The sequence below is a fragment of the Micrasema longulum genome, unplaced genomic scaffold (assembly GCF_059751315.1).
Source record: "Micrasema longulum isolate JH-2025_06_02 unplaced genomic scaffold, ASM5975131v1 h1tg000049l, whole genome shotgun sequence".
NCBI classification, from domain to species: Eukaryota; Metazoa; Arthropoda; class Insecta; order Trichoptera; family Brachycentridae; genus Micrasema; species Micrasema longulum.
This window is the reverse complement of record NW_028277256.1, coordinates 886,548-903,681: the sequence shown is the minus strand read 5'-3', so window position 1 is coordinate 903,681 and position 17,134 is coordinate 886,548. Positions and strand designations below refer to the sequence as shown.

At 33.1% G+C, this 17,134-nt stretch overlaps 1 protein-coding gene across 1 annotated transcript; it reads right to left on the bottom strand.

Moving 5' to 3' along the window:
* Positions 1-1,188: 1,188 nt before the first annotated feature.
* Ssrp (structure specific recognition protein) lies at positions 1,189-16,538 on the bottom strand. The gene is made up of 13 exons (XM_088229050.1): positions 16,337-16,538; positions 16,065-16,250; positions 14,292-14,507; positions 12,293-12,471; positions 10,000-10,239; positions 9,694-9,822; positions 9,129-9,287; positions 8,659-8,791; positions 7,221-7,423; positions 5,622-5,736; positions 4,041-4,241; positions 2,523-2,762; positions 1,189-1,418 (listed from the first exon to the last, which is right to left on the bottom strand). Exons 1-13 carry the CDS (start codon positions 16,385-16,387, stop codon positions 1,284-1,286), a joined length of 2,187 nt encoding a protein of 728 aa, XP_088085176.1. The 5' UTR covers positions 16,388-16,538; the 3' UTR covers positions 1,189-1,283.
* Between the last annotated feature and the right edge of the window lie 596 nt (positions 16,539-17,134).

Here is a 17,134-nt window from a genome sequence, read left to right as displayed (position 1 = left end):
CCTTGGATTATTTATTCATGATAAATAAAATATGTATGTTTAAGTTTTTCTTCTTGTTCTTGTGCCCCATCGTTGGCAATCACTTTTTTATCAAAAATTATTATATTGATACACTAAGAAACAATAGTCAGAGTGGTTTCTCATTGTCTTCTCAGATGGGTTTTTGGTAAAGGCGGCCTTTTCTTAGCTGGGTGGGTCCTGTTATTTGGCGCAGAACATTTGCCATTCGCCCTCTATTTGCTATGACACTAATAGTGATGTCAGTAGTCAAATTTGCCAGGGTTCCCAGGGCCTAAATACCACCTGTGGAAGCTAGTGAGTAGGACTTGTTGGTATTGCTGCTAATATTACGCAGTTTGGTTTAAATTAAATAGCACTTTCAAAAGAGCTATTTAATTTATCAGTTAAAATGTTATTCCACCAAGAAATATTAGTAGAAAAACTTAATACATTTAAAAGTATTAAAAAAATATTCATTATAATTTTATAACACCATCATTTTTACTTTGTCTTAACTTATGGAACACGGGACTTGTCTTGTGATGATGTTACAATCTATGTTTTGTAAATTTCTTGATAAAACTCCATGATACAAAGTATAGATCAAACTTCTTGGTTTAGTTAGACGGAGAATTACAAATGCTATCTTCATTGGTACATATCGAGATGGTATAAAGTAAAATTGATATTTATGCACAAAAATGTGTATTTTTGTATGAAAATTTAAAGTATCTTTGTCAGTAACATGTAACAGATGCACTTGTGAAATATAAACCTCGTACATTTTGAGCAAGGTCAATAAGACTAACACCCATATAAAAAAGGATTACCTATTTCGTATGTAAATATTTTGTATTACAATATACAAATACTGCAATATTATTATTAATTGACTCTGTACTATTTTTTCATAGATGTAATGTATATGTATTACTTCTTACTATGATTGTAATGCCCTTATTTAGAGACAAAACTCAATGTGAGGAAAGTACATTCTACTGCCCTCACCTTCAAGTTATTATCTGGATATGAGATTAGAATGTACTTTCCTCAACTTGACTACGGGCATTATATAAATCCACTGATAACTATATAATATATATTTTCGCATCATTCATTGATTAATAAACACCACTATGAGACACTGGACTGGAAAAAGAAAATAGAATTTAAAGTAAAAGAGATTCATTTTCTTAAAGTTTTTTAATAAAGATAATAATACTAAATGTTATAAATACAACAGATCATATTGGCTGTAGTTGTAAAGGACATGATAAACATATTTAATCATCACTCCCGCTAGCATTTCCACTTCCACTCTCTTCTTCTTCATCGCCTCCAGCATCGCTGCTTTCCTTCTCCTCTTCTGATGATTCTTTCTTCTCTTTTTTGTCCTTTTTGGTTTCCTTTCCTTTACCCTAAAAACAAAAAATATTTTATTAAATATATAGATCACGACAAAGGCGGAGAAATTCTTTGAGAAGGGGAACATTGGCATTTGAGGAACTAATAATAATAATATTTTGAGTACCAAGTCCAAATGTTTGTAGACAAGTACTGAATTATACCCGCTCTACGGAGTTTTTTACTTCCCAAAAATCTACAGATTGAAGAAAGATTATCAAATAGGCAAGAGTTTGCCCATTTTTGGTGTGGTATTAATTTAGTTTTTATATGTATTTTTTGTTTAACACGATTGTGGTTATGCTGGCTAAAGTCAAAATCCTGTCTCTCATTTAGAAAATGTAAGCTATACCAGTCAGTCTAAAAGACATTGGCAGTGAAGAGACGGCTGTAGCCTAATGTGAAATTGAAGAATTTATATCCTATATGGTAGTAGGAGATATTGTGTCCTTATAAAAACAGTCAGAATCAAAAGTGCCCCAGAATGTTAGTCAAATAAGATTTACTACAAATCATAAAATATGGTCCAATTGGAAGTGAAGTATTCCAAAAAATAAGAAAGTTATTGTGTCCATATGAGTGGATCCTATGAGAAAAAGTGTCCGCGCATGTGTTGTATATGTATTATTTTGAAATTGCATTTGTAAACTTAGATGTTTAAACATAAACAGGATTGGGAATGTTACAATGTGGAGAGTGGTCACTTAATCCAACCAATTGTTTATCAGTCATAAGTAGTTTTTGTGTTTTTTTTTGTATTAAATATACTGACTAGCCAATGACGGGTTTTCAACCCGTCATTGGCTAGGTAATTCAAAATACATTTTTTTTTAAATATAAGGCGAAATTAATTTACTATTATTCTTACTATTATTATTATTATTTACTATTATTATTCTTACTATTATTCTCATTGTCTCAATCATGATTTTGGAATGTTTTAAAGTTAATTTCTCTGAGACTTTTATTTCTGATAATAGGTTTTTTCCTAACACTGTCAGGTAATTTTTGTAGTAGTTTTCACTTGTCGAGAATTGAAGTGATCGCTCCGGAGAAGAAGAAAAAAACAGCAGAGAATAAAATAAAATTAATAATTGATTAAATTGAGAGGAATCTACCTTTTTGCTATCTTTTTTCTTGTCATCCTCAGAGGAGCTGTCATCATCGCTGATATACTCCTTGCTCTTGTAGTCACCACCCCCTCCCGAGCTGCGGCTGGCCGGAGTCTCCGTCTTTTTCTTCTTCTTGGGGCTGGGCTGTGCATCGCTGGTCTTGGAGACCCCCCCACCACTCTCCTTGTACGCTTTCATCGCTACAGCATACTCTTCTTTGGCCTTGTTGGCCTTCTCTTCCCATTTCTGTTAGTAATGAGGTTTTAAAATTACAATAAGAACATCATAACACATGATCAATCAATTAATGATAAATATTAATGACACTTTTGTTAGGGCAGCGGACTGTAGAAAATGATAGATCTTCAAATGAAAACAGGTTGCTTGGGTTGAAAATTATCTTATGTTTTCAATGTTACCTCCTCTATTACAAAGGGGGGTCAGCTGGTGTCGGGCTGCAAGTCGGAGCCCAGACCCGTGCAAACTCTTCCTTAAAGTTCCTTATACGTTTCTCGTTTATATGGACTGCAGAAACGTGCAAGGTACTGACATATTTCAAAATATGGGATAATATTTATTGACTTGCCAGTGCCAACTGCACTGCGACTTAATTACCACAAAGAAAACAATTAAAGGCTTCACAGCAAGAACAGGCTCATTGACAAATAACAAATTTTACAGGAGAGCAAAAAGAAGAATAAAAACCTTATTTGTGCGACACTGGGTGCGTATATTTATTCAAATAAGTTTTCAAATGACGTAATATATATTTTTACATATAATCACAGAAAAAAATAAACAAAAATGTGGACTTTCTATTTGAAAAAAAAACCTTTCTTGAACTGACAAAAACAAGATCGTATTTTCTACAATTTATAAGATGGGGAGCCACATTTTGTCAGTTTAGGATATATCATTTTATTGGACTCATTCAGGAGAAAAAAATGGCATTAATATCTCGAAAATTTAAAAAATGCAATGAACCTTGTTTTAGCCGTGTACCCTTCAATCATTACGTGACACAGGGTCCAACAACTTTGTTTTTAAAGACCACACATATGAGTTAATTGAAAAATAAATGTATCTGTATTTACAGTAGTATCCATCATTAGGTGTAATTAATGTCAATTCCTTTCGATGGAGTTAGCTAGTTTTCACCATTCCCATGTCCAATCCAATACATGAGAAATATGGTGTTTAGCGAAGAATGCATAAAAGATTGGAAACTGCCATGCATAAATGTGAAAGTCAACCTGTAGGCAGAGTAGTGAATGTACAGAGTGTGTAACAGTGATCACTTAACCCAGCCGATGACAGATCATAAGCTATGTAAATGCGTAGACTTCCATATTCTCAACAGCTTCCATCACTGTTGAAAATATCTAAATATAAGTTAAACTCACACCACCACCTTTTCCATGAATTAATTTCGTGGATTTCATTTATGAGTCAGCATATCCCCATGTAGAAATACCAGATGACCGTACTGTAACGGGGTACAAAATTATTATTTTTTCAACTTACGGATTTATCCTTCATTTCCCTCCACATTTCTCCGGCTTTTTTAGCCACCTCTGTGACCTTTAGTGAGGGATCTTCCTTGAGGATATCTTTCCTGGTCTCGTTTAGCCACAGCATGAAGGCAGTCGGCGCTCTCTTGGGGGCATTGGCGTCCTTCTGCTTCTTCTTACCCGATGTCTTGGGTTTACGTGTCGCTTTCTCGGGCTACATAAAGAGATATCATTTTATAATTAATTTATATTCAAAATCACATTCACCAAACAAAAATGATTTTTTTTACAGATCTGAATATAATACACATTAAAAAAATAGGCAGTAAAAGGAAATAGTCTCTCAAGTTGAGTAGGTAACAGTGACTGCATAAATAGGGTTGATTCTAAAACAGCCAATATTTTTTACATTTATCTTGGTTTAGAAAAAACTAGTTTCAAAATGTTCAAACAAAGATTATTCACTGTCACTATCAGACAATAGACGTACCCGTTTACGCACATTTTGTACGACATCACTTTCATTGGTTGGGATATCCAGATCCTGTGTTATATTCCCATCCAAATAAATAAATAAAAAACCAGTAGTTTAATGTGTATTTTTTTCAAAATTTTTATTATCAGACCGCGTTTTTTTGAAACCGTGTGAGAAAAAAGCTGCGTAAAAAGAGGTTCTGATATACACGATGATTATTATTATGGATAACTTATATAGCGTCATTTTTGTAATGTTATGCCTCAAGGGCGCTTTACAAAGTGATTATATAAATAAATAAATTTAATTTTAACTTTTTTAATTTGTAGTTTAAGAAAAACTATTTACTTTGTTATCACATGCTATGGATTTATTTAAATGATTTAGAGAACAAGTGGGCTTTAAGATTTTTCCGAAACATCACTTCGCTCTGACAGTTTCGCACTTCTGCTGGGAGAGCAAAGGGCCTGCAACCGTAAATACAATTTCATCGAATTTAGTGCGCTGTTGATGACCGATCATAAATCAACTGTGAAGTAGCAAACGTGTGTTCGATGTGCAACAATATTAAACGCGCTGCGAGATCGCATACGAGTATCAGAGCAACATAATTGTGCGCAATTTTGAGAAATATCAATGCCGCGCGGGATTTTGGGGAATCCCAATACAGTATAATACTGAAACAGTGTTAAGCAGGATATTACTGTGCATAAAAAGAAATTTGATGATCAAAACAATTGAGAGGAAACGCGGTCTCACTTTTCTTCATAAAAACGTTTCCCCGAATTTTCTCCCTGGTTTATGGCACTAGAGCAATGATTTTTTTTACGCACTACATATATTTACTATTGGCGCGTTTCTATCGTTTTGCTTTTGTGGTAAATTGTTTCAGCAAATAAAATCGGTTAAGTTTTGAGGTGCGGAAAACGGGACAGCGGAACGTTGATTTTAATTAGGCATAATCAGTCCGACGTGCAATTGCCTTTTTAGCGCAGTATCGGGGAGGCATTTGCAAGAGAGTGACAGAAAAACAATGTTTAAGTACCTATTCACCAAAATTGTATGGCATCGCATATCCCTTTAACTATGTAGATTTATCATAAATAAAAATATACAAACCACAGTTTTAGCAGATTTGTGTTTCTTCTTTTTCTTCTTCTTTTCCTTATCACTGCCTGAGCCACCGCCACCAGACTCTGATTCTGATTCCGTATCCTGATGATTACTATCGTACCTATAGTAAAAAAATAATAACATAACAACTACCTCATTTAATTTACTATCGAAAAAATATACCATCATCCTTATTATCTAATCGGCGCTCAGCATAGACCAAGACAATAAAGAACAAGTATTTACAAAATCAGGACATTTCTTGCGCAGTGAATTGGTATACGAATCTTGATCCTATTTAATAACAATGGACGGTCTAACCATATTGTTCAATACTCTTAGTAATAAAATCATGTGTAAGAATGATAGATTTTATTTTAATAGGGATTCTTACAGCTATTGTGCAACAATAGTCGCCCATACGGACAAAAACGATTCTATGATTATCAACCACGAAGTAAGCTACAGCTTACAGCTATACAACGGGCCGTAGGTACTCGAGTCAAGAATTGCAAGCGCAAACCGAAAGCGTTCATTCAATGTTTGTTGTTAAACCAACAATTTGGAACGCTTTTGTTCTATGCAATAAAGCAAAAGGGTATCTCTATAAGTGGGTAGCGAATTATTACTCTAAAGCTTACATAGCATTTAAAAAAAATTAATGTATTTATATATTGGACCAAAAATTCTGAACGCTTTTGTTCTATGCAATAGAGCTAAAGGGTTTCTATAGTGAATTATTACTCTGAGATGTTAACAATACTAAAGCCAATTTAAGGAAATCCACTGTTAACCAGTTAAGTGCGATAAACGCATTAACACGCTCTCCGTGTCCATGCTCGGAGGGCTGGCCATACAAAAATAGCGCATCAAGACGCGTGCCTTTGTACGCACTTTACGTGTCAAGGTCAAGTAGTCCAAACAAATTTAGATTTCGTAAACTCGGAGACATCTGTAAAAAGCTTGATGAAACACTAGGACACGAGGAATTATTAAAATTATCGACACGACAGCAGTTCAAATTTCAAATGAGTTTTTCAAAATTGCCTAAAATTTCGCTGCCTGCTTGGGACTGCTATAGCAATACCTAGCGGCACAGAAAAGGTTAAATACAAAATATAGAAGAAGAGAGTTTACACAATCGTGTGCGTTCGATGTTTGTATTCATGTGTGTGTATGTGCGTATGTAAAAAAATATACGCATATTTATAGGGGAAAGGACTTCGAAAGAAATTTGATTGTTTTTTTTTTGTTTTATGTCAGGTTTTATTAAATATTGATATATTTATCTTGAAATGGTATTCAGTAGACTTTAACTGTCTTCCACCGAAGATAACAATAGTAAAAATAAAACAAAATCTGTATAAATAAAATAGAGTCAAATAACACAAATGTTTGACACAATCATCATTATCATATATATATATATGTACTTTTTTTTTGTCTATCCTATCACTTTCACTATTTTCTAATGAAATCAAATCGTATTCACTAAAGATTTTTTGATTTATTAAATTTAAATTTAGTGATTAAAAACACATTAATACATTCAAAACCCGATTTAAAAAATATTTTTTATCACAAATTACTACAAGCATTACTCACTCTTCAGCAACATCGGAGTCTTGAACATTGGGGTTGAAGTCCTCATCGGTACTTTCGTCATCGGAGTCATCCCCCCCACCGCCGCCCCCCTCCCCATCATCCTCGTCCCTCTCCTTGGCTTCAGCCTTGACGCGGGCAAGGTATGCATCGGGCTCGTTCTCCGCATCAGAGTCACCAAAGTCATCCTTGTATGATTGTTTGTCCTGGAAACAAATGCGCTCGATCAGATTATAATAAAAATGGTTTATAAACAAACATAACAATTCCTTTTTCTCCTTTTTTTTGGTAATAGATTTCTCTGGATTATGCATAGTGTGCCTAACTAGGTACAACCTGTTTAAAGGCAGACATTTTTATGTGTAGAGCAAAATAAACAAAACGTGACTACCTACTGGTGAATTATTTTAATTATATTTCTTATTATTTATTTATTTTAACATTTTTTTACTTTCCTCTACCCAAACTCGGTAGCCATTTTTTTGCAAATTTATTCACCTTTATCAGGGTCACAGTTTTACAATGTTCGGGTAACACATTGCATATTTTGGGACCCGAAAAATTAATTTTTTTTGGCCCGAATTCAGAATTTGCGGTAAACCCCGTGATCCATCATATTCTTTTTGCAATTTAGCAAAATAATTTACTTTTACAAACATTATAACCATATAAAAATATACAATGAGGAAGATTAGTGTTTTTTTTATAAATATTTTTATGTATCGTATTACCAGCGCTATGATTTTTTTAAGTTTTGTGATTTTGAAATTACTCCGCATGTGATGTTACAAGTTCTCTTCGGTGAGTTTCGTTGATTGGTGAATTGACTTTCCATAAACTGGTTGATTTGGAAGAACTTGAGAGATTGTTCTTAGTAGTTCATTTTGATTTTTTTTTTTCATACATTTTCAAGAAACTTCACCGTAGAATTGAATGCTCTAATTTTTACCGCACGTAAGAAAACATTTTTTACATCCAATTTCCCGTACCACTGATCTTTATAAATGCCTTATATCTAGATTCATTTACAAATTAAAAATTGCAGGGAATTGAGGTCGTCTGTTGTTAACTAAGCAAGCCACATATAATTCGGTGTTACCAGCATACAAATTAATTGTAGTACTAATTTTTGTTTCTTTTGGACTGTAAATTTATATTGATTAATTTACTTCTAAAATGACCAATTATAGTGGTTACATATAAAATCGAGAATCAAGGTCATCAAAAAAATCAATTTATTGTGATGTCATTGAGAATCTAAACAGAAATGTCGGTAATAACCAGTCGTATGATTTCCTATTTGAATAAATATTCCAAGAAGAATTGCATTTTTCTCATTACGATTGGATTTTTATGAATAAGATTTATAATACATCTGAGTTTGAAACTAAATGACATTTTTCCAACCGGTAGGTTTAGATTCTAGTTGAAAACAACTTACATTTTTGCCGGTATTCTTGACATGCAGTTTCTTGGAAGAAATGAAATCAAATAGTTTCCCATACTCTTCCTTTTCAATACTGCTGAAGGTGTGTATCGTTCCGGACTTTAATTCTATTTCAAAATCGAAGGACCTGTGTTTAAAAAAATGCAGATCAATTAATGGCATTAAAACAAATGTGTTGATGTTCGAAATTAAACACTGCGGTGTAAAACCACATTCCAAACCAATGTTTCATGTCGACATTGCAAAGAATCGAATCCAGAACCTCAAGTATGATAGACAAATGCGCCAACCACAACATCATGAGGCAGACTTGTTTCTACTCAATTTCCTCTTCAAGGATGTTTAACTGAGAGTAGGCATCGAGTGGAAAACATTAATCAAGGATTCTGGTTCTATTTCACATGCAGAACTATATTCTTCATCTGCGCAAAGTTATTACACATTAATTAATTAGTATTTATTACCTTGTGGATCCTCCACTTCGGGCAAAGTTAACAGATGCAATTTCTTCAAATCTAATGTGAATAGGTGGCTTATGAACGTTTATAAATCCTTTCTCTAGTGGGTACAGTAAGCCTGCTGCTGCTTTGTAAGAACAAGATATAGCGGGGGTTCCGGTGTGCCTAAAAATACCAAATAATATTTCAAATAGCTATTTTACATATTTTATGTAGTCAAAGAATGAAGTGGATGATTTGAGTTTTTATTTATTTAATTTTTGCTAAGTTCATACATATTACATTTATTATACTTATATAAACGTTATTGTTACTAAAATGTTATACATAATATAGGTTATCCATAATAATAATAAACTAATATTTCCACAATATTATATTCTACATTACAGTACAATTTTTCTAATAGTCGCCTAATTTGAAATTTAAATTGGAGATCTATGTTTTTTTATAGAAATCTAATTTAATTATTTTTTCATTTTTCTTAGTGACGGATCTACATATCATGAACCTAGAAAATTGAAATGGACCAGTAATTAATTATACAAAATACAGTCAAGTATATTTTTACCCAACAAAGTTCCCAGGTCCGGTAAGTTTCCTATTGATAATGACTTTCATAATTTTTCCTAAAACTTCATACGTTGGCCCAGTCAACTCCTTTGTGATTTTGCCCTCATACTTTTCTTCCAATTCTTTTCTGAAAAAAAAAAATCAATTCACTTTACAAAATGAATAAAAATACGTGGATCTCTTGTAAATGCAAACGCAATGAATGAGAAAATAGGTATGTTTATTTTTTAATATTTTTATTGCGGCCTTTAACAAGATAACAAATTTTCATTTTTATGTATTTATAATTCTCATGTAAACTTACTCTGAAAATGGAAGTTCTATGGTGACTTCCTCTTCTTTCCCGAACAGGAGAACTAAGAAATGGTAACGAGTTTGTCCTTGCTTGATGGGAGGGTCCAGAGAGACAACAAAGAACATCTGCCGGGAATCTTTATGTGGCAGGAGAAAGAGTCGTAGGACTGTGGACATGGGGATCTTGTAATCGTAAGTTTTACCGTGAAGTTGGAAGAACGACTGGAAAATCTTTATGTCATAACGGCCACTGAAATAAAAAAAATAATTAATTTAAAAGAAATCAAAGATAATGTTTTTCTGGCATCAAAAAAACGACACTTTTTTAACAACAAATGAAACACGGTTTTATCAAAATAATGACAAAAAAAATGGAAAAGTTTTGCATACAATTAATTTATGTACCCAACCTTTTTTTAAAACTAGGCTATCTTTGCCTGTTGAGACTAAAGACTGACAGATAAAATCCATAGACAGTACATGATTTTAGATATTAGCTCGGGCTAAATTATTGTTTTTTTTTTTTTAATTTACGAACAAATATATTACTTTGATGTCTAAGTTGAGGTTACCATTGCTCTCCACCAGAATGACAATTGCTGACCTCACTCTAATGCACAAAGCGATATTATGCGCCCTAATAGATTGCCCAAAATTACTGTCCCTGATAAACTTTCGTGTACCCACAAGGACCACCAGACTCCGACACATGTTCCAGTGTGAGTACAATAGGACAAACTTCACCCACCATTCTCCCCTCCCCTAGTGAGCATCCACAGAACAGCTAATAATTATGCTGAGCTGTTGGACTTGCTCCACACCACTCCTGCTACTATCAAATTAGCTATCCTATCCATCGAATGGCCATCCCTTAATTCTCCCCTATTTAATGTGTTTCTCCATTCATCTTCACTTTATTTCCTTTTAAAAAAAAAAAAATTACATGTTTAATGTAATAGTTATGATTTTATTTTATGTTATTTTCTATAATGCTTTACATACTTTAAACTGTATATTGTAAGAGGCCTCTGGGTGTTTATTAAATAAATAAATATCTTTGTGGCATCAAAAATATCGAAAATAAATTTGAATATTACACATGATTTTATATCAATAACAATTTATCATTATTAAAAGTGAGCAATACACTTAAGTAAAACTAAACAAGAGTTTGATGAATAATTTGTATCAAATTAATTCATTATTATTACTAGATAAGAATAAATATAGATAAATTTGTCTTGTATTTGCTACTCAAATAATGATTTTTCACTATCTTTTCCTACACATACATAACAGCAGCATTAGAGGTAAGCCAGCTAAAGAATTCCAACAGGTATTTGAGACATGTGCACAATCTGCATATGTTGACCTAAATTTCAATGTCAACTATTTAAACTAAAGTAAGTTAAAAAAACATTCACTTTATAGGTGAGCTGATTAATAATGGTTAAAAGTGTGAACTGCAGACAAAACTTTCTAATGTTATATGATTCTCATGTTTATTAAGTCTTCTTCTTTTTACATTACATTTTTTTTGCACAACAGGCCAAGTGGCCTAATTACAGTGGTGAATTACATCACAGAGCACCCAGGCTTGAGAAAAATCACATTTTAATTTTTGTGTTTTCACCGGGAATCAAACCCGGAACCTTCCGTGCGTGAATCATGCGTCTTGACCACTACACCACGGAGGCCGCCTTCTTCTTCCTCTTGGTCTAGGTCGTATGACCTGTTTGTGATAGTGGGCTGTCCAGTTGTCCTTCCATCTTTTCGGCGGCCTTCCTGGTAATCTCCTGCGGCTAGGGTTTTCAGATCTAGTCAGTTTCACAAGTTTCGTATCTTCCATGCGGTCCTCATGGTCCCTCCAAAAGCGCCTTCTGCCTCTTCCCTACCTCACTATGTCTTCAACACCATGGATAGACCTTATCATCTTATTTCGGTTCTGATCTCTGAGAGTTCTGCCTGCGATGGAGTGTGGGATTCTCATTTCCGCCACTCTGAGATGGTTTTTAGTCCTGTTTATTAAGTATTATCCTGAATTCAAATATATATTTGTAAAATTATTTGAAAAGAGGTTAATTTACATATTTTAAGTCAGCTCTTTGGAAAAATTTACATAGCTCCCATTGACATACTCGACAAAATACTTCAAGTGTTACCGAATTTTCCATTCAGTTTGACAGGTGCAGATTGTGTGAAGATCTTAAAAATATATCGGCATTCTTTAGCTGGTTTACCTCTGCAGTAGCAACAATATGACAAATTAACATGTTTGAGAGACTGTAATTAGTGTGACAAACCGAGGTGTGAGGCATTGCAACTCTCTGAAGATGGCGATGGCGTCTCCAGAAACGGAGATAACACTGGCCTTGGACATGACCTGCTGCTGGAAGGCATCCACAGGGTCAAGGTCTCCAGCCATCTCACTCGTGGGAATGTGGAAACGCATCTCCATCAAGGAAACTGGTGTGTCGTCATTCTGAGAATATCATGTTTAATTCAATATGGAATTGGGTAGGTACAAATATGTACAGCAATGAAATAGCCTCTTCCTGGGAAAGTGATTGGTTTAAAAACCGCCTAGACAAACACATAAATCAATAACGTTTCAAATTTATTATTTTATTTACATATTATTACATTGACACAATTGATAATTTTTATGTCCTGACTTGTTAGAAAGGTTTCCGTGTCAAGTTTAGACTCTTACATACATTCATTAAAATTATATATTAATGTTATGTCACACATATCAATATAAATAAATGAAATAACAAATTACAATACGGATAAGTTATTTAATAATACAGTGGTGTGGCAATATTAAAATCATGTAATCAAAATTTGTCATTTATTATTTAATAATTTAATAATCCAATTTAATAATAAATTTTCCTAAAAAAATAATATTACATTTATTTGGTAAAATATTTATTTATTTAACTTTTTGTACATAATGTTATTTGTACATTGGCAGGCTTATTGCCAAATGGCAATTGCTTCCAACTAACCAATAAAATAATAGTTTTATTTTTATAATTCAAGTTACAGAACATATTCAATAGAAAATAAAGATTAAGAAGATAAAGATATAAAAAAATAGAAATAAACATATTTGTTTATAAATTACCTTAAATCAAAACTATTACTCTATAGGAAAAAAGAGGAAAGGAGGAGAGATTAAGGAAGAGAAAGGAGATGTTCCTTGATAATGTAGTAACATCTTTGATAGTGGATGGGAGATGATTCCACAGTCGAGCCGCATAGACACTATATGAGTTAGAGAAGAAAAAAGAATTGTGGATGGGTAATAAGAGAGTGTCTTGAGAATGAGGAACTTCAGCCCTACCGGAAATTGGATACAAATTATTTTTTTCTTACGCAGGGTAAAAATTAGAGCATTAAATTGCACGGCAAAGTTTCTTGAAAATGTACAAAAAAAACAATAAAAAATATTTTGATAAAAACGCACTACTTTAAATGACGTCACTGGTTCATGTGAATCAACCTATGATCTCAGAGCTATGGAAGATTTCCGGCCTGCTTGTCGCTTCTGGACCAATGGGAAGAACTGAATGAGAATAAGCGGAAATGAACCTCTGACGTTACACGCGGAGTTATTTCAGAAATACAAAACTTTGAAAAATCGTAGCGCCGATAATATGATATATAAATTTTTTTTTAAATAAATTTTTACTTAGTTTAACAGTCTATTAACAAATAAAAAAAAATTAAAAAACCACTGAACTTCCTCATTAGAATGAAGAGGTAAACCATGAACTGACAAGTTTTCACGCAGGTATATAGGAGCGGTAGGACTATGAAGTACATTGAACAGAAGTGAACCAAGTAAACCAATATTTAATTAATAATTTAATGATTCAATTACTAATAATTTAATTACGTATTTACAAATTATTGATTGGGATAAGTATATATATATATATAATAAAGACAACATTAATATAATAATTTATTCCTGCAGCAATCCCATACAGATAAAATTCCATTATGAATGTTCTTCTTAAACATGTCCTTTGTTTTGGAGAACTTAATATGTTCACCTAAGACGTTGAACACTTATGAGCTATTACGTTGAGCTTCATATGAAAAGTATCTCCGAGCATTGTTTTTTTTTAGTTCTATTTATATTTTATATAGTGCGTTAGATGTATACAAATCATCTTAATGCTGATAATGCATATAATAATTATAAAATACATCAGAATAAATATGAAAATACTAACAATATATAGTGAATTTGTGATGAAAATTTACATTAAAAAAAAAAATTCAAACCTGATGAAATTCCAGAGTGATTTCATTCTTTCCAGTGTTGCATTGGGACACATTATGTAGAGGTATTTCAAAGGCAGTCCGGCTGCCAATATCAAAACTCAGACAAGAACCTGAAAACTTAGCAGTGCCCCAGTTCCAGCCCTTTAGGGACAGCTCTTTCTCAAGCATATCTTTACTATAATTTGTCTTGAAGAATTTTGCTACCTTCTCTTGTTCCTAAAAATAATAACAAAAAAAATTTAGCAGGCATAAAAGATGAGTGATACTTATATCAGCAGATTTGGAATAATCAGTGATCGGTTTGATGCGCGAGTTTTACCGGGTAATTTTATTATTTTGTCAAACTGGAAAAGATAAGCCAAAACAATATTAAACGAATTTAAAGTCATTAAAATAACGTAATATAAACTCTAGTATTGATCCAGAATCATACCGGCTCAGTGATACTGCAATACCACACGTTGTTTTTTTTTTGTTAAATACAGGTGGCTTCTTTTTCCCACAACAGGCCTCCACTCCCAATTACAGTGGTGAATTACAGCACAATACACCCAGGCTTGAGAAAAGTCACATTTAATTTTTGAGTTCTCTCCGGGAATCGAACCCAGAACCTTTCGTGTGTGAGTCAAGTGTCTTAGCCACTACACCAGGAAGGCCGTTAGGAGAACCAAAAAAGTGTTCTGTTAATATTTAACTTGGGATTTTAATCAACCAAAAATACTGCTCGAGTATCAGAAAAACTATTATTATTTTTAGTAAAAATAGCAATAATTCAAAACTAACAGCTCGTAGTCCATGTAATGAATTTATTGCAGTAAAATATTTTAATTACAAAAATCAGGCGGTATAAGGAAATATCACATACTACGAATACCAATAAAAATATATGAAATGGATTGAGAATAAATTAATTGTATTTTCAAAATCAATATGGATATTGTGAAGAAATATTTTCATATATAATTTTTTTTAAATATGTCGCTAGAAAAACGCCACATGTTTGGGAAAAATCACTTCACTATTACAGCCTCGCACCTCTGCTGGGAGAGCATTCCATGCCATAGGGCCTGCGACCGCAAATGCGCGTTCAGTGCGTTAGTGTGCTGTTTGCGTAGAGGTATAATAACTTATCCTCTCGCCGTAGATGTAGCTGATCTAAGCGTGAGACGCCTGTCAGCTAGTTCACCTGGAATGCATAGTTCCCTTAGATATTCCAGTGCAGAGTTGTGCAGTGACTTATACATAAGCCAACAGAGTTTGTATTCGACTCTCTGTGGAAAACGTAGCCAGTGTAGTTGCCGAAGTAGTGGAGTGATATGACTAAACTTAGAGATTCCGAAAATAAGTCTCGCTGCAGCATTCAATACAGATTGTAGGCGAGTCATTTTGGAGTGTCTTCGTTGTACCGACTGAACCTATGGAAGGTCCGGCTCTGACAAAGAGTTGTCATAAAAGCGATGAAACCTTTCATTGGTTATTTTAAATCTGTGGATTAAGTACCACTCATCATTGTTTTAAATTACAATAAACCTCCATCTACAATTTTCACTTGAATAATTTTTCAAAAAGATTATATATTAGAGTGAGAACTTTACGAGAAATTGCATGTAAATTATAAGAATGAAATATCAAGAAAACATCAGTAGTTGTACTCTACAGTTATGGCAACATGAACGGGTAAAATAATTGACTTGTTTACCAAAAAAAACTTTAGAGGTTATGACTTCATTATCTGCTAAATATTGACTGGTTAGTCAAATTACCAATACTTACACCATCTTTAAAACCACCAAACCGATGCAGTATACCATTTTTTAAGAATATTCTTAGGCCCCAGTTGCCGACAAATCTTTGAAAATTCACAAGTTCCATATCATTGGAACTGATTTGTTCAACCTTGCCGGTTTTACTATTCTTAAAAATTATGTTTTGGTCCGTCATCTTCAAACGACCGGGGACCTGAAACATACCAGATAGAGTATTTGAAACAGCACCGGTGTAATTTGAACAAGAAAACGTGCTAAATATTGATAACAAAAACATACCATTGATCCTTTAACCTCCGCGGAAATATCTGAATATTCGAGGAAATCCATCTTAGTTATTTCTCTTCGTACTCACTGCGATGCAAAAATCTTATCCAAACTCTACAATGGTATAAAAATGAATATTATTCACCACAATAAACAATCAGCGAATTTGACAAACAAGCGGAAAACAAGCGCGAACGAAAGTCCACAGACTGATGGAGTGAATATAGTCACGTCACGAAACGTTAAGTTGGCAACTTGAATAGTGTGAGTATTTTTGTTAAGGTCTGATGGATTTTAATATGACGGTACCTACTTACCAATGTTGAACGGATTTACTGCAGTATTTTTTGTGTAAATAAAAAATATTGGGAGCCTTCTATATATTTTGTAAGAAAACAATTATAATAATGTTGTATTGCAATGTCTCATCAATGATTTGTTTAGTATTAAAACGTTTATTTAAATAGCGCAGTTTTATCTCAAGAGCACATTTAAATCATCTTAAGGGCACATTCTTGCAATGCAAAATATGTTATCATGTACAAATTTTTGGAATATTAAGGCTTATTTGATTACAAAAAAACATTGAATAATTTTATAAAATTATCTAATGTCGCATTAAAGAATACATGTTGCAAATAATTTCGAGGTTATGATAAACGAAAAATATAAAAATTGAATCTAAACTGACTGGGACTATTCATGATACGCAAGTTAATTTGTAGGAACAGCTAGATACAACAAAAACGTAATGCTTAACAAAAGATTTGAGCTGCACAGAATTCAATTAGTTTTCTCAGCATTTCCAAA

Excerpts from the sequence above, each read along its gene's own strand:
- Ssrp (XM_088229050.1), bottom strand. The coding sequence starts at position 16,387 with ATGGATTTCCTCGAATATTCAGATATTTCCGCGGAGGTTAAAGGATCA. Across the intron at positions 9,823-9,999 it reads ATAGAACTTCCATTTTCAGA|AAAAGAATTGGAAGAAAAGT; the intron begins GTAAGTTTACAT and ends TTTTTTTTTCAG. Across the intron at positions 2,763-4,040 it reads GGGAAATGAAGGATAAATCC|AAATGGGAAGAGAAGGCCAA; the intron begins GTAAGTTGAAAA and ends CATTACTAACAG.